This window comes from Sorex fumeus, unplaced genomic scaffold (genome assembly GCF_029834395.1).
Source record: "Sorex fumeus unplaced genomic scaffold, SorFum_2.1 ptg000032l, whole genome shotgun sequence".
Taxonomy (NCBI): domain Eukaryota; kingdom Metazoa; phylum Chordata; class Mammalia; order Eulipotyphla; family Soricidae; genus Sorex; species Sorex fumeus.
In genome coordinates this window covers 11,936,880-11,960,433 of record NW_026606089.1, presented here as the reverse complement: position 1 = coordinate 11,960,433, position 23,554 = coordinate 11,936,880, and the positions used below count along the sequence as shown (strand labels likewise).

Below are 23,554 nucleotides of genomic sequence, written 5' to 3'. Positions count from 1 at the left end.
ACGCAGGGTTCGATTCCCCCGCAGGGTTCCCCGGAGTACCCCCAGGAGTACCTAACTCTCCCCAAAAGTACACCGAAAGAGCACATTCAAAACCTCGAGTCAACACGGGAGGTAGAGTGGTCGCCAGGCTCCTGATCTGGCAAAGCCCCGCCTGCGCCGACGGCGCGGCAGCCGCGACAGCATCTCCGGGTCACTCCGACAGACGCTGCCCGGGGACCAGACGACCAGCCCCGCCCTTCGCCAGACGAGAGCCGAGCGACGAAGGCCCGCGCGGCCGGGGGTCCCCGCCCCCCACGGGGTGCCCCGAGCCCGCCGGGAGCGATGCCCGAGCGCAGGGCCACGAGCAGCCCCTGACCACGGCGGACGTGGCCCCAGAGACACTTTCCTGAGGAGGAAACCGAGCCGTCGAGCTGCCGCCGGGGACGGCCACCGGGGCAAGGGCGGCGGCGGCGGTGACGGCGACGGCTCGAACCCAGGTCCCCGTCCCGGAAACCCCCGCCCCCTTCTCCCGTCTCCACGCCGGCCCCGCGGTCCCGGCGCCCACCTCACCTCAGGCAGGATCTCCGAACCTGCCGCCGCCAGCGAGCCACTTCCGGCGGCCGAGCGCCCGCGCACCATAGAGAAGCGGAAAAGCGGAGCAGCCGGCCGGAAGTGAGGTGGGAGGCCGGAAGCGAAGCGCCGCCTCTCGCCCCGCCCCTCCGCTCCCCCTATCCCAGCGCTTGGCCGCATTGGTGCAGAGGCAGCCTCTGGGAGGTGGTAGGGCCAGCTACCTCCTGTAAAAGGCCAAGATCCAGACTGCAAAGGCCTAGTCACTTTCCCCAGCACCTAACGTTGCCAAGCAACTAGTGGACACTCTGCCACGTATTTGCATGAATTTATGCCCAAGATAATACAAGAACATGGCAATGTTCTGCCTCTGGATTCCTATATTTTTGCCTTGGTCCCCTGGGTTGCTAACCACTATCATTTATTCTAACGCTCCACACTAGTAATGGCAGCAGTCTGGAAAGGCATTAAAGCCAATTTACACGTACGTGCATATGTACGTGTGTGTGTGTGTCCCCCCTCCAACGCCTCCCGGCAGGAGCACAGCCAGTTTCCCCCTGGACAGTCACAGGTCTAATGCAGCAGCTGCAATTAGACAGTTTCAAGTATTTTCTGCATATGAAATGTAAAAGAGGTAAAAGGTATAAGAGGACTCGGAAGCACTGATTTAAGTCTATACGGAACTAAGTGTGTTACCGTCTTGAGCTGGTTATTAGGGTAGCCTTTACAAGCTCAAGACACACATGAACCTTCGTGGGGCTCACCTGGCCTGATGGAAACCGGTCTGCTCTGCTCCTAGCTACCTCTGGCACCTGTCACATTTCCTTACCATGAAGAAAAGACACCATAGTTTATAGTAAATATTTAATTGGTTCCATCAGCGACTTCAGAACAAGTTTTCCAAAAAGGGTGGCAGAATCAAGTGACCCAGGGGTTTATGAGGTGACAGGGTCAATGAGGAGCCCCCTCCCTCCAAAATCACTGACCCTGCACCATACAGTTGGGGACCGTAAGGAATGAGAGTTGGGATTATAGACTGTGAGAGGGAGAAAAGAATGTGGGGTGATGGAAAACTAGGGCTGGGCCTATAGCTGTGCCTGGAGGACAGGAGACTCTCCCAACACAGAAATGCTGGAACTTTCCATCCAAGTTCTCAACTTATTATACTGATGGAACAGATGAGCTTCTCTCCATGTCTTTTTGCTTTTGTTTTTTTGTTGATTTTTTTGGGGGGAGGGGGACACCTAGTGTAGCTCTGGGCTTATATCTTGCTCTGTGCCCAGGGATCAATCCTGTCAGGGCCCCTGGGATCAGAAATGACGCAGGGAATCAAACCAGGGTTGACCATGTGCTGGACAAGTGTACTATCACTCTGGCCCCATCCATGTCTTTTATTAGGAACCCTCCACCAAGTGACCTCTCATCACTAGTTTCCCAATTATTTATTTATTTTTTTGGCAGTGCCAGGGATAGAACCCAGGAACCCACACACACAGTGCTGTACCATTCTGTACATCCTTGGGCACAGTACCATATTCTAATTGCTGCATCTTAAATCCAGGCTCTCAATTCCAATTCTACCTTCTGGGTTCCTATGCCAGTCTGTTTCCTACCCCCCACATCCTTCCCAGCTTCCATCCTCTTGGGGATAGCTTGGAGCCCTCTAGCTAACAGTGCTAACTTGAGTGCTAACTTCCTTTATTTTTCAGCCAGTTCGAGACTTTTCTCCAGTCAAAGGGACTGTTCAGAAAATGGGTTAACAGCCCCGTGGAAACCAGGGAATTCCTGAGAGCCTGGCTTGGTCTGCCATCCAACCCTCCCACCCACTTCTAACCACCAGTCATGCTTCACTACACTTTGTGCCATGGTCACAAAATAGAGGATTCTGTCATGAAAATTAGGGACTGGTGGCTTGGGGATGACGAATCTTAGGAGAAAGAGAAGACAGGAAAGGTTGCTGTTCTTCATTCAGAGAAATTAAAACCTGCTTTTAGCCCAGGGATGGGGGGAGGGGGAAAGTAGGGGTGGGTGGAAAGGGTCTATGAAGTCCTCAGAACCCGGAACATCTTTAGCTCCCCCTTCTCTAAGCTGAGCACTATGAGAGGATGCCCCTGCTCCCAGAGTCCTCCCAGATCCGGGAGATGGAAGGCCCCACAGCTCCTCCGCGCGTGGCTGCCCTGGGGAGAGGGGGCGGTGGCGGCAGCAGCTGCGTCACTGAAGAGGAGATATCTTCAAGGGGATCATGATCCGAGACTCCATGTGTCGCACCAAGGGGACTGAGGAGAGAGAAGCAGAGGTCATCCAGGGGCTGCCTTTGAAGGGAGAGGGAGTCGGGAATGCCCAGTCAGGAAAGACCCCACTTCTCTGCTGGGAGGGCCCAGGGAGAAGGTTAGGTCTCCCAAATTGTGGGAAAAGCGGGAATTTAGGTGAACTTTAAATGTTTTTGGGGGCTGGAGCAATAGCACAGCGGGTAGGGCGTTTGCCTTGCATGTGGCTGACCCGGGTTCGATTCCCAGCATCCCATATGGTCCCCTAAGCACCGCCAGGAGTAACCCCTGAGCATCGCTGGTGCGACCCCCAAAAATAAATAAATAAGTAAATAAATGTTTTTCAAGGACTGGAGAGATAGTGCACTGGATCCGGGTTCGATTCCAGCACTGTGGACTCCCTGCCAGGAGTGATCACTGAGCACAGAGCCAGGAGCAATCCCTGAACATAGCCACGTATGGTACAAAAATCAAAAAAGCAAAAAAAATTTTTAATAAAAAAAATTTGGTGGCTTAGTTTTCAATTCAGAGAAATTAAAACCTGCTTTTAGTACAGGGATACTTGAACATGTGTCTTTTTGTTTATTTGTTGGGGGGGGCACACCTGGCAATGGTCAGGGGTTTCTCCTGGCTCTAAACTCAGAAATCACTCCTGGTGGTGCTCTGGGGACCAGAGAGGGTGTCAGAGATAGAACCCCAGTTGGCCATGAGCATGGCAAGCATCTTACCAGCTGAACTATCTCTCCAAGTCCTTGAACACATGTTAGTTGCTTGTACCTTTCCGTGCTTTTTCCACTCGGGAGAAAGCTGTGTTCTCTACTGAACAAGAACTTTCTCTCCCCTCACATCTTTCTAAGAAAGCTTCAGTTAAAAACTACCTTCCTTAAAGGAAAAAAAAGGGGGGGGGCGGTCAGAGAGACAGTACAGCAGGTAAGATGCTCGCCTTGCATGCAGCTGACTTGGGTTCAATCCCCAGCATCCCAATATCCAAGCACTGCCAGGAGTGACACCTGAGCAACACTAGGTATGGCCCAAAAAACAAAAACCAATTGGGGGTCAGAGTAATAGTACAGTGGTAGGAAGCTTCCCTTGTACACATCTGACATGGATTTATTCCTTGGCATGGCTGGGGACTGGCACAATAGAACGGCAGGGAGGGCATTTGCCTGACACGTGGCCAACATGGGTTTGATCCCGGCATTCCATATAGACCTCCAAGCACCACGGGGTAATCCCAAGAGTAACCCTTGAGTATCACCGGATGTGACCCAAAACCTCCCAAAAAGACCCAAAACAATCTTTGGCATGGCATATGGTCCCTGGGGCCCTGTGAGAAGTGATCCCTGAGCTCAGAGCCAGGAGTAAGCCCTGAGCACAGCAAAGTGTGATGAAAAAAAAAATTTTTTTTTGTTTTTTTTTTTGCTTTTGTTTTTGGGTCATACCTGGCAATGCTTAGTGGTGACTCCTGGTACTGTTTTCAGAAATAACTCCTGGCAGTGCTCAGGGGACCATGTGGGAAGCCGGGGATATAACCCAGGTCAGCCACATCCAAGAAAGGCGTCTTACCCACTGTAGCATTATTGGTCTGCCCCCAAGTTTTGTTTTGTTTTTAAATTTTTTTCCATAGGCTAGAGAGATAGCACAGAAGGTAAGGCATCTGCCTTGCATGCAGCCAACCCCTGTTACATCCCTGGCATTGCATATGGTCCTGTGAGTACCACTGAGAGTGATCCCTGAGCACAGAGTCCCTGAGTACCACCTGCTGTGGCCTCCAAAAGTAGTACTGCAGCACTGTAGCATTGTCTTCCCATTGTTCATCAATCTGCTCAGTGGGCACCAGTAAGTCTCCATTGTGAGATTTGTTGTTACTGTTTTTGGTATATCGAATACGCCACGGGTAGCTTGCCGGGCTCTCCAAGAAGGGCGGAGGAATCGAACCCAGGTCGGACGTGTGCAAGGCAAATGCCCTACCCGCTGTGCTATCGCTCCAGCCCCTCCAAGAGGAATTACTCCAAAAGTAGTTTCACAAATACTGACTAAGACAACACTAAGTTCCAAAACACACACACACACACACACACACACACACACACACACACACACCTGAAACAAAACAGCACAGAAAGCACTTGCCTTGCATGCAGCTCAATCCCCAGCACCCCACTGTAAGCACCACTGGAGATGGAACCAGGCAAGACGTTCCCTCCACCACAGCCGGGTCCCCACCTAGCCCCCTACTCATTGGTCTGAGTGTTGTCTTGTTTGCTCAGTTTGGTTTTGGTCACACCTGGCAGTGCTCAGGAACTCATGGCTCTGCATTTGGGGATCACTCCTGGTGGGCTGGGAACTCCTGGCTCTACCAGACTTACATGCCAGTCTAAGGTGTGGGAGCCCAGGGCAGTGCCACCAGGGATGTGTCACCAAGACAGAAACCTGCCCACTCTCTGAGTCTCCCACCACCGGAGCCAATCAAGTGAGACTGTCTCTCCTGGCCGGGGAGTCCATCTCTGGGGCCCCAAGCCCCCCGCCACCCCGGATGCTCACCTGTATAGTAGACGTTTTGGTCCCAGCCCCTCTTCCTCCAGGCAGCGTTCCGAGTCTCCTCCCGAGACTGCAGGTCTTTATAGGCTGTGGGAGATGACAGGCTTGGTGCCCAGGAGCCCAGGATGCTCAGAACCCACACGGGGCCCTCCTCCCACCATCCCACATGCTGTCCTGTGCCTCTTCTGCCACAGACCCGGGAGCCTCCGACCAACACTGCTCAGGATCTCATCCAATCGATTCATTTACTGATGACACCCACGTGTGTATTTCCAGCCCAGAAATATCCCTCAGGCTCCGGACTCCTAAGAGAACTTAAACAGCCGGTATCTACTTGCCACATCCACCTGCATTGTCAAATGTAACACTCCAGACTCCTGGGCTTCCAACCCGCTCATCCTCAAGTCAGAGTTAGGGACCCTCGGCAGCTCAGCCAAGGGCGTGGGGGTTCTGGGGTTCTCTTCTGGCTCCCCCAACATACAATTCATCCGTGTCCTGTGGGATCTGCCTCCACACAAATGAATCTGTGCACTTCTCAGCATCCTCCCTGCCAAACCTGAGACTGGGTCCCCACCCTCTCCCACAGGAACTAGTGCAAGCCTCGCCTGAAACTTTCCTCTCCGGCCCCCCTGCAAGGCCCTCGTGGCAAAGCACATGGCGTCCAGGCAGCCGATTAGAATACACGTCAGGGCAAGCCGGGCTGCTTAAAATGTGGCAGCAGGATAGTACAGCAGGTAGGGCATTTGTCTTGCACGTGGCTGACCCGGGTTCTATTCCAGGGAACCCTGAGCACTGCCAGGAGTGAACCTTGAGTGTAGAGCCAGGCGTAAGCCCTGAGTACTGTAACACTGTCCTCCCGTGGCTCATCAATTTGCTCAAGCGGGCACCAGTAACCTCTCCACTCTGAGACTTGTTGTTACTGTTTTTGGCCTATCAAATACACCACAGGGAGCTTGCCAACCTCTGCCATGCAGGCGGGATACTCTTGGTAGCTTACCAGGCTCTCCAAGAGGGGTGGAGGAATCGAACCTGGGTGAGCCGTGTACAAGGTAAATGCCCTACCCGCTGTGTTATCGCTCCACCCTGAGCATCACAGGGAATAGCCCAAAACCAAACAAAACAGAGTGGTAGCAGGGCCGCAGAGGTAGCTCCAAGGGCTGAAGTGCTTGCTTTGCACACGGGAAGCCTGGGTTCAATCCCCAGAGCACCACTGGAAGCAAACCCTTGAACACTGAGAGGGGAGTTGTCCCCAGGCACTGCTGGGCGTGGCCCAGAGGAAAATAAAGCTGCTGTCCCCCACCCCACCCCATGGCTTGTTAGATAAGTTCCATCTCCTCCCCATGGTCTCCAAGGCCCAGCTTGATCTGGCCAACACCCCCCTCCTATTTCATCTCTTCCTGCTCTACCCCACTGTCCACAGTGATCTCCTTTGCATTCCTCGAAATCTCAAAGGCCTTTCCCAACCCCAGGGCCTTTGAACATGCTACTCCCTTGACTTGTAAGACACTTCCTTAGAAACTCACAACTAGCTTCATCTTTTTTCGTGTGTGTGTGTGTGTGTGTGTGTGTGTGTGTGTGTAGAGGGGGTGCAATACCCAGCAAAGCTTGGGGATTACTCTCAATCAGTGCTCACAGGTCGTTCCCAACAGTCTCAGGGATCAAACATGGGCCTCTTGAATTTAGAACAGCCAGTTCAACTGACCCCTTTCATTCTTTAACTGGGCTGACATTTGATTTCCTCCAAGTTGCCTTTCTTGTTTACCAAGACCGATGTAGATTCCCTTGTTCTTCTTCCTCTCTCCATGTCTATTATTTATAATAACTTGAAATCACCTTGCTTGTTAGTTTACTTCTGAAGAACTATTTCTTTGTTAGAACACAAACTCCCCAAGGCCACTAATGTTATCTCACTATAAATGCAGAGTGAGTGGAGAGGGGACCACGGGGGGTGGGGGGGGGGGCCGCGGGTAGTGGTGGGCGCCTACCCCAGAGATGGTGTACCACGTAGAGCTCTCCTATTTGTGAGAAGAAGCCGCCCACCGCCTCCTGGTTCTCCTGCCGGTACTTGATGGCCCGAGCCCTGGGGATGGCAGATGTATGTGAGACAGTGGCCAGGTAGGAAGGTGTCCCCTAGCTGATCCCTCGAGGGTAGTGCACTCAGCTCTCTGAGAGGGACAGGGATGGATGAAGGCCCGGGCACAGGAGCCCAATAGGCGGTTTCCCAAAACTAAGTGATATCGCCCCCTAGTGGGCGCGAGAAAAAAATCATAAAAAGCGTGAGTAGCCTCTGGTGCAATGGGGATCAGAATTTGTTCCCTTAAAGACGGTAAATTTCCAGAGGGCATAGTGATTCTTTTTCTGGAAAAGTGGGTGTAGGCCAGTTACAATGCAGAACTCCGCACTAGAAAATCCTCCCTTCCGGCCTGGAGCCCTTGCCTGGAGGAATGGGGGCAAAGGATGCTCGCTCCCTCCCAAACAAAAGGGCCCTGCAAAAGGGGAACCCCAAAACCTTGGTCCTGTCACTCACCAGTTGTTCCCCCATTCGATCATGGTTCCTGGCTGAAAGAGAATAAGAGGAAGGAGAAAAATGAGCCCCAAACTCACGATTCTCAGCGCCACAGTGGAGTAGCAGAGGTGGGGGAACCACCAGGTATCTCCCCAGCTCTGGGAGCTGCTGGACCTCCTTGGGGGCTGGAGGGTGTTTCCCACCCAAACCTGCATGTGCCCACGGGCACGGTGCATGCACACTTCAGTTCTGCTTTTGGCTATTTTCGGGTGGAAGGGTTGGGTCATACTCGGCAGTACCGGAGGACCGTATGCAGTGCCAGGGATCAAATCAAGGTCATTGAACAGAGGTTAGTGGCACGCAAAATGCTTTAATCCTGTACTATCTCTCGGGCCCACATGTCAGTCCTGAGTCTACAAGGAGAGGTCAGAAGCCCTGGTTTAGGGATGTGGGTGCTGGGGTACTGAGCCGCCGACCTCAGGGGAACCTGTAGTGGGGCAGATGGGAGGGAGGCACCTTCAGCTTGTATGTCCGCAGCTCATAGATGTTGGGGCCTGCTCTGGGCTGGGGCTCGTTCCAGAAGCTGAACTCGAGGAGCATCTGGTTTCTCCTGGACAGCAGCATCCGGCTCCGCTCCTTCCGGAACTCTAGGTACTCCTGTGGGCACGGTGGTCAGGAGACAGTCACTGGCAGGGCCCCCCACTGGGAGTACTGGGCCACAGCTCATACCCAGAGAGGCTGGCCGAGCAGGAGGGATTTACCTTGTTGTTTTTGAGCTTGTTCATGCAGTCCATGAGGGCTGGGTAACCGCCTGAGAAGCGCCACAGGTGCACTGTCGGGGCGAGGGAGGGGACCACAAGAGGACAAGAGGCACACATCAGGGACCGAAGCGACGCTACAGCACGGAGGGCATTGGCCTTGCACACAGCTGACCCAGGTTCAATCTCTGGCATCCCATATGGGACCCCAAGCACTGCCAAGAGTGACTCCTGGGCACAGAGCCAGAAGGAACCCCTGAGCATCACCAGTGGCCCCAGAACAAAAATAAAGAAAGAGGTACACATCTGGGCAGCGCCAGGACTCTGCCCAGTTATTCCAACACTGCCTTGTGTGTAAGAGGTGTCGTCACTATGGGTCCCTGCTGCACTAGGCGTCTCTGAGGTCTCCTTGGCTCAATGAGGGGCAATGCTGGGTCCAGGTAACTGTCAGCCCAAAGCCCAAAGGCCAAGGATCAGCCCAGCTCTTCCAAGAGCCTTTGATACTGCCCTTCCCCCCACTCCCCACCCCCAGCATCAATGTTCTTTCTCATCTGAAAAATGGGAATGGTCCCTACCACCTTTCTTTAAGTCACAAAAGCAGGATCAGATTTTCCTGAGAAGCAGCACTGTAGCACTGTCCTCTCGTTGTTTATCGATTTGTTTGAGCGGGCCCAGTAACGTCTCCATTATGAGACTTGTTATTACTGTGTTTGGCATATCGAATTCATCACGGGTAGCTTGCCAGGCTCTCCGAGAGGGGCGGAGGAATCGAACCTGGCTCGGCCAGGCCAGCTGCAAGCAAGGCAAATGCCCTACCGCTGTGCTATCACTCCAGCCCCTGAGAAGCAGTAGAACCCAATAAACTGATCACCAAGGGGCTGGGGATGTGGTTCAAGTGGTAAGAGCTTTGCATCTGCAAGGCACTAGGTTTGCTCCCTGGCACTGCATCCCTATCTTGCAGCACCACCAGGTGTGGCACTGGTAGCCTCCAGCACCACCGGGGACATCCCAGGGTCCTGGGCCAACATCCCTGGTAAAACAACATCAGAAAAGGCTCAGCAGGCTGTGAGGACAGGCTAGGCCAATGAGGAAGGTAGTTCTGAAAAGATGAATGGAGCATTCCAACACAGCGAATTGAAAAAGAAACCAAGGGTCAGGGAGACAGCCCCAAGGGAGCGTGTTCATGGCTTGTGTGGAGGCAGCCAGGGTCGACCTCAACACATCTCTCACTGAGCACCACCAGCAGCCACCCCTGAGCAATGTGCCAGGAAGAGCTCCTGAGCACCACCGCTGTGGCCCAGGAAAAAAAAAGAAACCTCGGAATAGAACAGTATGGATGACTCACTGCCACATGTACTCGGGGGTGAGGGGCCATCGGAGAGTTCATTTACCACCAGAAGCGGGGAAAGGCAAGAATAGATTCACCCCTCTAGCCTTTGCACAGATCACAGCCCAGCCAACATGCTGATTTCACACTTCCAGCTCCAGGGCACTGGGATGTAGCTCCAGGGGAAGGGCACTTGCCTCACATGGTTGTGGGTTCAAGTCCCGGCACCTGATCCCCCAAGCACCAATGGGAGCAACCCCCAAACACCAAGATACAGCATCAAACCAACCTCATAAAACAACTTCTGGCTCTACAGCTTCAAAGAATATGTTGCTTTTTGTTTTTTTGCCTTTTGGGTCACATCTGGTGATGCACAGGTGTTACTCCTGGCTCTGCACTCAGGAGTTACTCCTGGCGGTGCTCAGGGAACCATATGGGATGCTGGGAATCGAAACTGGGTTGGCTGCATGCAAGGCAAATGCCCTACCTGCTGTGCTATCGCTCCAGCCCCAGAATATGTTGCTTTTTGGGTTTCAGGACCACAGCCTGAGATGCTGGGGAATGGGAGGGAAATACAATGTACAGGACTGAACTTGGGCCTCTGGCATGCAAAATACTCAAGCCCAGCCCTTTGAGCCACCTCTATCACCCCATTTCTCTTGTCTTAAGTCACCCAGTTTATACAATTCTCCTGTGACAGCCCGAGGACAATACTAACCTACCACTGGTGAAAACTATTCATTACATCAGGAAAGAAACAGTTGTGTGGCCAGAGTGCATCCGGGAGCATCCTAAGTATATAGGAACCCTGGGTTCAATCCCTGGTACTGCATGGTCCCTGAGCAACACTGGGCGTATCCCCAAAAATATACAGTAGTAAAACAAGGGAAATATTAGAGGGTAAAGCTGAAGGCTTTTCTCATTGATGTATCACTCTCTAAAAATGATGAAGGGGGGGCTGGAGCGATAGCACAGTGGGTAGGGTGTTGGCCTTGCATGCAGCCAACCCGGGTTCAATTCCCAGCATCCTATATGGTCCCCTGAGCACCACCAGGAGTAATTCCTGAGTGCATGAGCCAGGAATAACCCCTGTGCATCGCCGGGTGTGACCCAAAAAGCAAAAATAAATAAATAAAATAAAAAATAAAAATGATCAAGGGAATCTAGTTGCAGATCACTGATTCCCCCCCCCCCCCCCCGCTCCCCCCAATTTAAAGACATGCTAAGGCTGTTGAAGAAATAGGCTAGTTAGGAGCAGTGATTTCGCTGTTTCTGGCAGTGATCAAGAGAGGAATTCTAGGGAATGGAGCAATACACCAGGTAGGGCGTTTGCCTTGCTCTGGTCCAACCCGTGTTTGATCCCCAGCATCCCATGAGGTCCCCTAAGCACCGCTAGGAGTGATTCCTGAGTGTAGAGTCAGGAGTTAAGTCCTGAGAATTGCCCAGCATGGCCCAAAAAACAAAACAAGAAAGAAATTCTAGCAGTACTAGAGGAACACTCCCTGCAATACTCAGTCTGAATCAACAATGTTAATGGATTTTTGCTTTTTTCTCTGGCGCAGGGTGGCAGAGAAAGGCAGAAGGCCACCTCAGAACTCACCAAGTGCCTGGGGAGACAGGGAAGTCCAGGAAAGGGTAGACACTCAGGTCTAGGAAAAGATAAGTCCTAGGGCTGGGGAGTCAAGGGAAGTACCAGGCCCAGCTGGGGTGGAGGGAAAATGAAAGGACCTTGGGGGGCAGGGGGAGATGATCCAGCAAAGTGAAAGAGGAATGGGCGAGTGAGCGAGGGTGAATGAATGCTTTAGGCAGGGCTGAAGAAAGAGTACAGCGGGTTAGGCACTTGCCTAGAATGTGGCCAACCCTGGTTCAAATCCCTAATACTGCATACAGTCCCCACAACACTACCAGGGCTCACTCCTGAGCACAGAGCCAGGAATAAGCCCTGAGCACTGCTGGGGTACAGTCCAACCCCGCACTTCCACCGGAAAAAAAAAAAAAGCATCAGACAGAGAAAACAGCATGGATCCCCCCCCCAGCCTGGAATCCAGCACGAAACAAGGAGGCCGGGGTGAGATGAGGCTGGCAGCAGGGCAGGGCCCACGGAGGAGACAAGCAGGGCATGTCCCTCAGAGGTGTGTGTGGGGGAGGGGTGCTGGAGCACCTCACCTGCCTGGTCCTGCTCCCCGTACCACGTATTCCAGTTGCCCACGAGCGAGCAGGGGTAGTCCTCGTCCAGGTGGAGCTTGGGCAGCACTGCCTCCCTGGGGAAGGGGCAGAGAGAGAGAGCGTTGGCTTACACCAGCCACCAGGCCTGTGCAGAGAAGGGGTTTCCGACATGGACCCCCCGAGGACCCTGGTCTCTCCCTTTCTCAGAGGCAGAGTCTAGACAGGTCTCCTGAGGGGTGCCGGCTCTGCTGTCTCCAGCCCCTGGATTACTGCCAGGGGAAGGGGACTGGGTTGGTGCCTCCCCCGGGCGGGAGCTGAGTCGGGCGGATGGAACTGCATGCTCACGTGAGATTGTTGTAGGCATCCAGACACTCGGGCTTCACGTTGTGAACTGTAAGATAGGGAAGAGGCAGAGAGATGAAGTGGAGTGGGGGTGTCTGTGGGGAGCTGGGGCAGGGAGACTCATAGGGCCACAGTGCCCAGGGAAGCTACGATATCCCAACACCCTTCCCTTTCCCGCAGAGGCCCAGCGCGGGCAGTCACTCACACTGAATCTTGTAGAGGTTGCTAGTCTCCTTCTTGGACAGCAGCGTGGAGTGGGCATCCTTCCGGGGATCCACCTTGTGCACAAAGAGGGAGCGGAACCAGCTGCCTTCATTGTCCTTGGAATAGAAGCTGTGGGACAGAGGCGTTCAGGGGGATGGGCCAGGGCTGGGGCAGTGCTGGGTCCTCCGAGGACCCGGAAGGCCTGCTCCCCCAGGTGAGCGACCCACATTTCTGGGAACGGGACCATGGAATCCAGAAAATGAAACGGACTGGAAGTCGGTGCTGCAGACGTGGTCCCTGGCTGTGCCTTTGCTGCCTGAGACTTCACAGGGCCACAAGGAGTCAGGAGGGCTGCCAGCCCCACGTCCACCTCACCAGCCTCCCTGCCTTCATTCCCTTCCAACGGGTCCTCTGCTTAGGCCAGCAAACTGCAACTCCCTGCCTGAGCATCCGCCTCAAGCCCATTGCTTGAGCTGGGAAGATGCCTCAAAGGGCAGGAGAACACGCATTGCCCATGGGAGCCTCAGATTCGATCTTCGGCACTGCCTCAGAACACCAAGCTCCTTTTTGAACACAGGTTCTTTGGCGGTGGGTTGGGGGAAGGGCCATGTCCAATGGTACTCAGGGCTTACTCCTGACTACGCTCAGGAGGCCTTTGCAGTGACGGGGACTGAACGCAGGATGAAAGACGGTATGCACTGTCAGTGGCTAAGCTGTGGCACTAGCTCTCTGGGCACTGAATGCAGGTTCTCTGACTCTGTTCAGGAGCCAGAACCTCAGTGCTCGCTTCACAATGCCTGTCTACTGCCTGCCCCCGTGCTCACCACCCTCCACAAAGGATCTGTCCTTGTAGAGATCACAGTCTGGTGGAAGAAACCAGCTGTGGGGCTGGAGCAATAGCACAGCGTTTGCCTTGCACACGGCCAACCCGGACTCAATTTCCAGTACCCCATATGGTCCCCCGAGGACCGCCAGGAGTAATTCCTGAGTGCATGAGCCAGGAGTAACCTCTGTGCACTGCCGGGTATGAACCCTCCCCCCCCCAAAAAAAAAAACAGCTGTGCTCTGGCAAAGCGAGCAAACTCTATGAGGAGGTGATTCTGGTCTGACTCTAGGAGGCCAGGGCAGATTTGGCAGATAAAGACAGGGAGACTGGGTACAAAGCAGGGCAAGGTAAGATACAGTCATTCAACAGTAACTGACAAATACCTGCCCAGTGCAGCCCTTCAGGGGCACTGTAGAAAAGAATGAATGAATGATGAATGAATGAACCTTGGGTGTGTGCTTTGTTCAGAGCACAGGGACAAACCACCAGGTCCAGCCCTCAAGGCCCAGCAGGAACAGAGCTAGCTTCCAGTCTGCGGCCACAGCTGCAGCAAACCTGATTTCACAAATCTTGGGGCAGCTGGCAGCAAGGCTGAAAAGTGTCCTGCTGGTTCTTCATCAGGGGGCCATCCTGGCCAGCCCACGTCCCCGCAGCAGGGTGGATCCTGAGTAACAGCAAGTCCTTTCCCTTTTCAAGCCTTTTCGGTGATGAAAATAAATGTGTTGTATCTAAGTAATATTACTTTCTTCCAAAATATGAAGTAGACACGGGGACTGATAAAATGGGAAAATGCGGCCAGAACAGAAGTACTTGGGGGGAGGGCATTGCTTGCTTTCGACACGGCTGAAGAGGGAGTAAGCCTGAGCACTGTGAGGTATACCCCTTCTCCAAAAAAGAGAAAAATGCAGAGATATATACTGAGCCAGAAAGATGGCGTAAAGGGCTGAAACACATACTTGGCATGCAAGAGGTCCGGGTTTGATCCCCAGCACTGCCCGGTCCCCTGAGTACTGCTGGGAGTGACTCCCAGGCACCAAGCCAGGCATTGCCATAAAACACTGCTGGGTGTGGCCCAAAGTAAGAAGTCAAAACTTTAAAATGCATCTTAGGGGCCGGAGTGATAGTACAGCAGGGAGGGCATTAGCCTTGCAATGGCCAACCCAGGCTCAACCCCCAGCATCCCAGATAGTGACCCCAGCCTCACCAGAAGTCATCCCTGAGTGTACTGACAGGTCTGGTCCAAATATATATATATTAAAAAAAAAAAGAAAAAAAGAAAAAAGCATCTTAAAGCCGTGATACAGAGGTAGGTGAAACAGTACAAGGTTAAGGTGCTTGCCTTGCATCCCATCCACCCTGGTTCAATCCCCAGCACCCCCAATGGTCCCTGAGCAATGCCAGGGGTCACTGTACGCACAGAGACAGGAGCGGCTCCTGAGCGCCTTCAGGGGAGGGCAAAAAACATAAAGGAAAAAATTAATTCTGAGGCTGGAGAGGGCACAGGATGCGAAGTGCTTGCCTTGCACGCTTCAGCCTCACCCTGGTCTACAACCCTGTCACCACAGCCGGTCCCCTGAGCACAGTGAAGGGCCACTCCTGGGCAAAGAGGCAGGAAAAGACCCTGAGCATCCACAGGATCTGGCCCACAAACAAACAAACAACAAACAAGGGTAATTCTCAACCCTGGGCAGTGTGGCCTGTGAAATTTTTGAACCAGAATTAGGGAATCTCGCTCTAGACTATTCACCAAGGACACGGTCTGGCTAGGGATCCCTGACCCACTTTTCTAGCAGTAGATCTTGAACACTCGCATCATCGTGCTGATTCTGTTAGTCCTTCAGCAGTGCTCAGGGAACGACTTCTGGCCTGGCACACGGAAGACCATGCTGTGCTGGGGACAGAACCCAGGGTTCCTGTATCCACTGCAGGCACTCCGGCTTTCTGACCTTTCCCGAGTCCTGTGTCCTCACATTCAAGATGAGAAAACAGAAGGTCAGGAAATTGTTTTCTTTCTTTCTTTTTTTTTTTTTTTTTGCTTTTTGGGTCACACCCAGCTATGCTCAGGAATTACTCCTGGCAGTGCTCGGGGAACCATAGGGGATGCTGGGAATTGAACACGGGTTGACCACAACCGGTATATATACTATAATTGGTCACAGTCACGGTCCTCCCTTTGTTCATCGATTTGCTCGAGTGGGCCCAGTAACGTCTCCATTGTGACACTTGTTACTGTGTCTGGGATATCGAATACATCACAGGTAGCTTGCCAGGCTCTGCCGTGCAGGCGAGATACTCTGGGTAGTTGCCGGGCTCTCCGAGAGGGGCCGAGGAATCGAACTCAGGTCGGCCATGTTGGCTGAGTGCAAGGCAAATGCCCTACCGCTGTGCTATCGCTCCAGCCCCCATATATACTATAAGTATATATATATATATACACACACACACACACATATATATATATACACACACACACATATATATATATATAAGCTGTACTATAGCTCGAGTCCCAAGGTCCAGAAGTTGAAGGGGCTTGTCCGTGGTCACTCCAGAACTAAAGCCAAGAATCAACCCAGAGCTCTTTCCTCCAGTCCAGGCCCCTCAAGTGGGGCACCAAACTGGGGAGCCTCAGACAGATATGGGGCAGGACCAGCGGGTTTCCACAAAGTCACGCTGGCAGAGGGACCTGACCCTGGGCTGGAAGGTAGAGGGGCTGCCTCCCCTGGGAGGGAAGGGGGCAGGGAGCTAGTGCCTCCCACTATTTGTGAATCAAGACCTTTGCTCCAGAACTGGGCCTTGAGTCATTTATTAACATCAGTACTGACCAAGACAAACAGCCAAGCGGCCAGCCCTGAAGAGACTCTTGTGGGGGGTGGGGATGGGGGCAATGTTCTCGGGCCAATGTGAAGGGCAGGGGGTCCAGGAGCTCACAGAGGTTCCCATCTCTTCCTGTCCCTATACCCCCAACCCCTATTCTACTCATTCGTGTCTATGTTTCCCCATCTCAGTTTCCCCAGATGTAAAATGAACAGGTAGAACTGCCTCTCTAAAGATGTCCCCTATAGGGCCAGGGATAGTGCAGCAGGTAGGGTGCTTGCCTTGCACGCAGCTGACCTGGTTCAATCTCTGGCACAGACCTAGGAGTTAACTCATGTGCACCGCCAGGTGGGGTCCAGAAATCAACAACAACCAAGATACCTCCTCGAGGTAAAATTCAAGAAGCAGGATTCAGTTTCACTGACTGAGCACAGGCTCTGCACGCAGGTGGCCCCGGTCCAAAACCCTGGCCCAGCATGCTCCCCCAAAACTTCCAGGAACACAGACCTGGGAATAGCCTGAGTACTGCCCCCACTCCCACCCCAACCCAAAATAAAATCCACAAAGAACCTGTCCTAAAAGTCCAGGGGACGGGCTAGAGTGATAGCACCGCAGGTAGGGCGTTTGCCTTGTATGCGGCCTGACCCAGGTTCGATTCCCAGCACCCCATATGGTCCCCCGAGCATGGCCAGGAGTAATTCCTGAGTGCATGAACCAGGAGTAACCCCTGTGCATCGCTGGGTGTGACCCCAAAAAAAAAAAACCTCCAGGGGAGGGTCTGAACTTGGAGGCAGCATTTCCAGACCCCCATTTTCATGAGCCCGAGTTTCCCTTTCTTGTTTTTTTGGGGTTTATTTTCCCTTTTAGATCACACCAGGCGATGCACAGGGGTTACTCCTGGCTTTGCACTCAGGAATTACTCCTAGCAGTACTCAGGGGACCATGTGGGATGCTGGGAATCGAACCCAGGTAGGCCACGTGCAAGGCAGATGCCCTACCCGCTGTTCTATCGCTACAGCCAACCCCCCACCCCGAGTTTCCCTTTCTTAGTGAACCCCACTGTCCCCACCCTCACCCGCTCTCCTTCCTCCCATCCGCCTCTAACACACTGCTCAGGTTTCTGCTTCCTTGGGGCCCTGCTTCTTGCCACCCCTGAGGACAGAGATCGTGTCTGTTCGGCGTATTCCTATTCTCCTCCTAGAGTCCCAAACTTACAAAAGTGCAGAGCACATGGCACATGTGTTTTGGATAGGAATGAAAGAAGGGTGGGGGGACTGAGACAGCTACAGGAAGATGAGGGAGCTGGAAGGGAAGGGCGAGGCAGATGGAGCAAAGAACTGGGACACCAGGTTTTTAGAGTTTTGTTTTGGGGCCATCCCTGCCGGTGCTCAGGGCACCATCAGGTCTGCAAACAGAGCCAGGGTCATTTATGTGCAAGGCAATCAAACATCCCCGTTCAATCCATGACGCCTTAACCCCTGGTACGATCTCCTAAGAGTAGCCTCTGAGCACTGGGGAATAAGAAAGCTGAAAGGCAAGGAAGGCTAGAAGCCTGGGCTTTGGCTTGGAGTGTGACCTTGAGGCTCAGGGACTCATTTCATCCCCACCAGTAGCAGGGCTCGTGCCTAAGGTTTGGGTTCTGGACAAACCAGGTTCTAACCCCACCTCAGCTTCAGGCCAGGAAGAGGCCAGATGGTGCAGGTCACATTTTTTTTTCCCTTTTTGGGTCACACCCAGCGATGCACAGGGGTTACTCCTGGCTCATGCACTCAGGAATTACTCCCGGCGGTGCTCAGGGGACCATATGGGATGCTGGGAATCAAACCCGGGTCGGCCGCAAGGTGCAAGGTGCCCCTCAGCTCACATCTTGAGGTTCCTACCTGACTTGTGATTTCCCAGCTCCCAGCTCCTACTCTTTCCCTGTTCTTTTTAATCTGTCCCACTCCCCACTTTTATAAAATACAACATTGTGAAGCTATTGCTCTGCTCAAGAGTCTTCAGGCCTTGGGCCGGAAATACAGTGGAGGGACCCTTGCCTTACATGAGGCTGACCCAAGTTCAATCCCTGGCACCACATACTCCCTATACCAACGGGTCTCAATACCCAGAGCATTGACATCACCTGGGAACTATGAGTTAGAAATTTTCCAGCTCCAGGGCCTGAAGAGATAGTGCAGTGGATAGGGCGCTTGTCTTGCAGGCGGCCAACCAGGGTTCCATACCCGGCATCCCATATAGTCCCCCAGGAGTGATTCTGAGTGCAGAGCCAGTTGTTGTAAGCCCTGAACACTGACAGGTGTGGTCAAGAAAGAAAGAAAAAAAGAAAGAAATGTTCCAGCTCCATCCCAGACCTAGAAACTCTAAAGGCAGGCCCAGAATCTGGCTTGTAACAAGCCTCTCCGGGGACTGTGAGGGTCTTTGCTTGAGAGGCGTCCCAACTTCACTCCCCCCAGCGCCATGACATCTCAATAAATCACCCCAAAAACAAAAATGCTGGTGTCTAAACCTTATATAGAATGCCTCTTGTCAGAACTGCAGAGATAGTACAGCAGGTAAGGCACTTGCCTTGCATGCACCTCAACTGGGTTAGACACCCAGCATTGCATATGGTCCCCGAAACACTGCCAGGAGTGATCGCTGAGCACAGAATGAGGAGTATGCACTGAATACCACCAGGTGTGGCCCCCCATATTAAAAAAAAAAAACTGAAAGATGGACTCTAGAAGCCGGGGAAATAGTACAGAGGTTTAGCTTGCATGCTGTCACCCCCAAACTGATCCCCTGAACCACATATGGTCCCCTCAGCATTGTCAGGAGTGATTCCTGAGCACAGAGCCAAGTAGTCCTTGAGCACTGCCAAGTGTCACTCCAAAACACCACAAGAAAGCCTGTGCCTTAAAAAAGAATATGAGTCAATGACTTCAAGAGCTGGAGTAGGGACTGGAGCAAATAGCACAGCGGGTAGGGCGTTTGCCTTGCACGCGGCCGACGTGGGTTCAACTCCCAGCATCCCATGTGGTCCCCCTAGCACCACCAGGAGTAATTACTGAGTGCATGAGCCAGAAGTAACCCCTGTGCATTGCCAGGTGTGACCCAAAAAGCAAAAAAAAAGGCTGGAGTAAACATTGTGCATGCAGGAGCCCCAGGTTCAATCCCCAGCACCACAAAGTCCCCCAAGCACCTCCAGGTGTGGCCCCCAAGAAACAAAGCAAACTGAAACATAAGTGGATCCAATCTAAAGGTAGAGTCTGCGTGCCCCACTCGACTGATTCAGACCCTTCCACACCAGGCATGGATTCCCCCTCGGGTGAAATCAGAGCATCATTTTCCTACGAGAGTATCTTGTCTCCACAGCCACATGGGAGGTAATTGAACGTCCTTCCATTCCCCCCACCCCCACCCCCACCCCAGCACAGTCCCTGCAGCATGTGTTTCTCTGTAAATATTTGACACAGGTGACCCATGTCCAGCAGATGACACATTTGCACTTGCCATCGGGATCAATAGTCTGATGCTTCCCCGGATGAAACTGCTCCAGAATATTCTACACCTATATGTCAGAAAGCTCAATTCCATAAGCTAGGATATTTGGCTCTAGGCATGTTCTCAAACATACTTCTAGTGAGTTGGCTGGCATTAGAAAGAGGCCACATTTCTGATTATTGTTTCAGAATTTTTTGTCTTTTTTTTAGAGAAGGGAAGGAGTGGTGTGCGGGTGGCACTCAACTGTGCTCAGGAATCACTCTTGGCAGTGCTTGGGAGACCATATGGGGTGCCAGGGATTAAACTCAGGTCAGTTGCATGCAAGGAACATGCCTTACCTGCTGTACTATTATCTCTCTGGCCCTGAAACTTTGGAAAAACACTGGAAGAACGAAAATGTTTTTCCACAGAGTTGATGCAGCTGTTGACTGAGCACTTACTATGTGCTAAGAAACAATCTTCACAGTATTTTTTCAAGAAAAATGAGGTTAATGAGCTGGAGAGATAGCTCAGTGGGCTAGAGCACATGCTATACATGTAGGAAGTCAGTTTTCAATCCCTGGCAACAAGCCCTACCCGCTGTACCACGGCTCCCAACCCGGAAATAATTCTTGTGTGCAGAGCCAGGAGTAACCCCTAAGGTTACAGCCCAAAAACAAGAAAAAAAAAAAAAGAGGGTCTGGAGAGTACAGAGGGTTGGGTGTTTGCCTTGCATGTGACTGACATGGGATCGATCCTCAGGCCCTGCTTTTGATCCCCTGAGTACCATTAGGAGTGATTCCCTGAGTGCAGAGCCATGATTAAGGCCTGAGCACCAACAGGTGTGGCCCAAAAATCAAAAAAAGGAAAAGAACGTGAGGAAGAGAGAGGTGAGGAGAGGAAAGAAAAATGAAGCTCAGAGACATTCCATGACTGAATCAAGAGGCCAGAAACAGTATCGTAGGTAAGGTATTTGCCTTGCCGACGGTTGACCTGGATTCGATCCCCAGTACAACATACATTCAGGAGTGATTCCTGAGTGTAACCCTGAGAGTTGCCAGGTGTGGCCCAAAAATCAAGGGAAAAACAAAAATAAAGAATCATGACTGAATCAAGGGAAATGAATCAATGGCCCCTAAGCCTGAGGCCAGGAGAGCTGCAGGCGACCCACTGAGCCAGTCCAGACAGACAGATGGGGGATGGAGCTGGGGGAGGGGATGCTCTCAGGTACTCCAGGTGGGGTGAGAGGATGCTCCAAAGCTATCCCTGGAGGACTTGGTAGTTATTGGTCCAAGTGCCTTCACAGAGATCAACATGCTCTTGAACAAAGGAAACCCCCGGCTCCCAGAGGTCTGATGCCTCCTCATCCAGGGCGGCTGTGTGAGTACAGGAGCAACAGTGTCCCCTCCCCCGCTCCCCCATCCCACAGCGCATCTGTGCCTCTGGATATTTACTACAAGAACAGTTCTGTCACCAATCACTTCCATAGCCCTAGGAAAGCAAGATCCTATCACCAGCTTCACAAGGTCCTATCACCAGCTTCAATGTTTCTTCCTTCAGAAAACAGCGGCCATGGTCTCCCAAAGACCTTTTAGCCCTGCTCTCAGAGGGGAGCACACAGAAACTGATGGAAAAACAGGTCTGGGCAGGGACCAGTGTGAGATTCCTGACCTTAACCTTATTAATCCTCAACAACTCCATCACCTACATCCTATCTTATCAATCAGGAAGCTTCAAGAGACCCAATGACTCATATAAGATCACCTCGGTAAGAAAAGTTGAGGGGCTGGAGTGATAATACAGTGGGTAGGGTGTTTATCCTGCATGTGGCTGACCAGGTTTCACCCCTGGCACCCCATATGGTTTCCCAAGACTGCCGGGAGTTAACCCTGAGCCTGGGGGGGGGGGGTGGGGGTGAGTCCTGAGCACAGCTGGGTGTGGTCAAGAAAGAAGCAAGGAAGGCAGAGAAAGGCAGGCTGGCTGGCCAACCAATTTAAGATTTGCTGGTGCAAGGCAAACTCAAGGTTCTTTCCATAACAACAACTTTTTTTTTTGCTTTTTGGGGTCACACCCGACAATGCACAGGGGTTACTCCTGGCTATGCACTCAGGAATTACTCCTGGCAGTGCTCAGGGGACCATATGGGAGGCTGGGAATTGAACCCGGGTTGGCCGTGTGCAAGGCAAACGCCCCCCCAGTGGTACTATTGCTCCAGTCCCAATAACAAGTTTCTTACCAGGAACCAGGGTTGGAGTCACAAGCCCCCAATGCACATCCCTCTTAACTTCCAGTGGCAAGGTCTCCTGCAGCTTCCTGTCTCTACACCTGGGCAGGGGAGTACCCCTTCTTCCTTTCTACAGGTGGGGTGAACCAGTGTCCCCACTTTTTTGCTAAGTGATCTGAAACATACACGGTCCTGAGCCCTAAACCAGGGGCTGGTGAAACAGAAAAATGCGGTGACAATGCAGTGAGGGAGACAGGCGAGCGCGCAAGTGGTCAGAATGATAAGTGCAGAGATGGGGGAAGTTCAGGGTTCTGGAGACACAGGCAGGAGGTGAATCAGCTCAGCCCTCGGCAACCCCAAGTGAATACAAGGCCGAGCTGGCCTCCACTCCCAAAAAGGCCACCAGTTGTGGTGCAAAGAGCACAAGGTGCCTGTGGAGACCTGGGTTTCGACCCAATACGTGGGGCAGCGGCAGAGTGACCTTCAGGCACTCCCATCCCTCCTCGGGCCTCCTGTGCCCCACCTGTACTGTTCAGGGCCGGCGGGGCAAAGGATCTGTGCAGACACAGCCCTGTGGGATCCCCTGCAGACCCCCCCTTCCCTTCCTCTGTGCCCCCAGTCCATCCAACTCTCCTACCCCTAGAACTTCCCATGGGAGGGACGCGTCTTAGGAGCCCCGGTGGGCACTATTCTGACAATTACCACCAAGGCCTGCAGAGGAGCCCCCGTTCCTGCCCTTCCTCTGCTCCCACACCCACCCCTGGGCCCAGGATCTGCCCCTCCCACTCACCCCATCTCCTAATCTCCGCCTAGATCCAGAACCCCCTTAGGTGCAAGACCCTGGCCCTTTTCCCCATCTCCCCCAGGCGCTCGCCCCCGGGCCTCTGATCTTACCCCGGCTCTAACCTCTAGATTCCAAGCCAGAACCCCGGCCACCAGGTTGAAACCCCGGCACTGCCCATGCAGAGCGAACCCCGCGCGCACCCCCAGTCCGGTAGGGCTCTCACCGCGCCGCCGTCACGGCATCCCCAGCGCGGGGCCCCGGACACCCCAGCAGCCGCCGCGCCGCCGCAGAGATGCTGCACAGCCGCGGAGCCATGTTGGAGCAGCGCAGGTTGGAGGGAAGCCCCGCCCCCGAACCCGGCGGCGGAGGCGGGACGCGGGAAGCCCCGCCCCGAGCCCGGCGGCGGAGGCGGGACGCGGAAGCCCCGCCCCCGAACCCGGCGGCGGAGGCGGGACGCGGGAAGCCCCGCCCCGAGCCCGGCGGCGGAGGCGGGACGCGGAAGCCCCGCCCCCGAACCCGGCGGCGGAGGCGGGAGGCGGGAAGCCCCGCCCCGAGCCCGGCGGCGGAGGCGGACGTGGAAGCCCCGCCCCCGACCCTCAGCGGAGGTGGCCCTGGGAAGCCCCGCCCCCAACCTGAGGGGCGGGGCGTGGGAGCCCCTCCCCCTCCGCCCGCCGCGGCTTCCAGGGGTTGAATGTGGTCCTGGCGCATCCTCCTTAGAGGCTAAGTGAAACTTCCGCGCCCTCGTACTCTAAGCGAGCCTCTGCAGCTGAGCAACTGACTTACT

At 53.6% G+C, this 23,554-nt stretch overlaps 1 protein-coding gene across 1 annotated transcript; it reads right to left on the bottom strand.

Moving 5' to 3' along the window:
* Positions 1-1,396: 1,396 nt before the first annotated feature.
* On the bottom strand, positions 1,397-23,151 carry NIPSNAP1 (nipsnap homolog 1). The gene is made up of 10 exons (XM_056116500.1): positions 22,994-23,151; positions 12,659-12,786; positions 12,457-12,502; positions 12,112-12,206; positions 8,622-8,692; positions 8,377-8,517; positions 7,882-7,913; positions 7,340-7,434; positions 5,358-5,441; positions 1,397-2,822 (listed from the first exon to the last, which is right to left on the bottom strand). Exons 1-10 carry the CDS (start codon positions 23,083-23,085, stop codon positions 2,758-2,760), a joined length of 849 nt encoding a protein of 282 aa, XP_055972475.1. The 5' UTR covers positions 23,086-23,151; the 3' UTR covers positions 1,397-2,757.
* Positions 23,152-23,554: the final 403 nt, after the last annotated feature.

What these genes read in the sequence shown, in the direction of transcription:
- NIPSNAP1 (XM_056116500.1), bottom strand. Translation starts at nt 23,085, where the DNA reads ATGGCTCCGCGGCTGTGCAGCATCTCTGCGGCGGCGCGGCGGCTGCTG. An exon ending in GATGCCTACAACAATCTCAC is followed by an intron (nt 12,207 to 12,456) that starts GTGAGCATGCAG and finishes CCCCTTCCCCAG; the next exon opens with GGAGGCAGTGCTGCCCAAGC. An exon ending in TGCGGACATACAAGCTGAAG is followed by an intron (nt 7,914 to 8,376) that starts GTGCCTCCCTCC and finishes ATTCTCTTTCAG; the next exon opens with CCAGGAACCATGATCGAATG.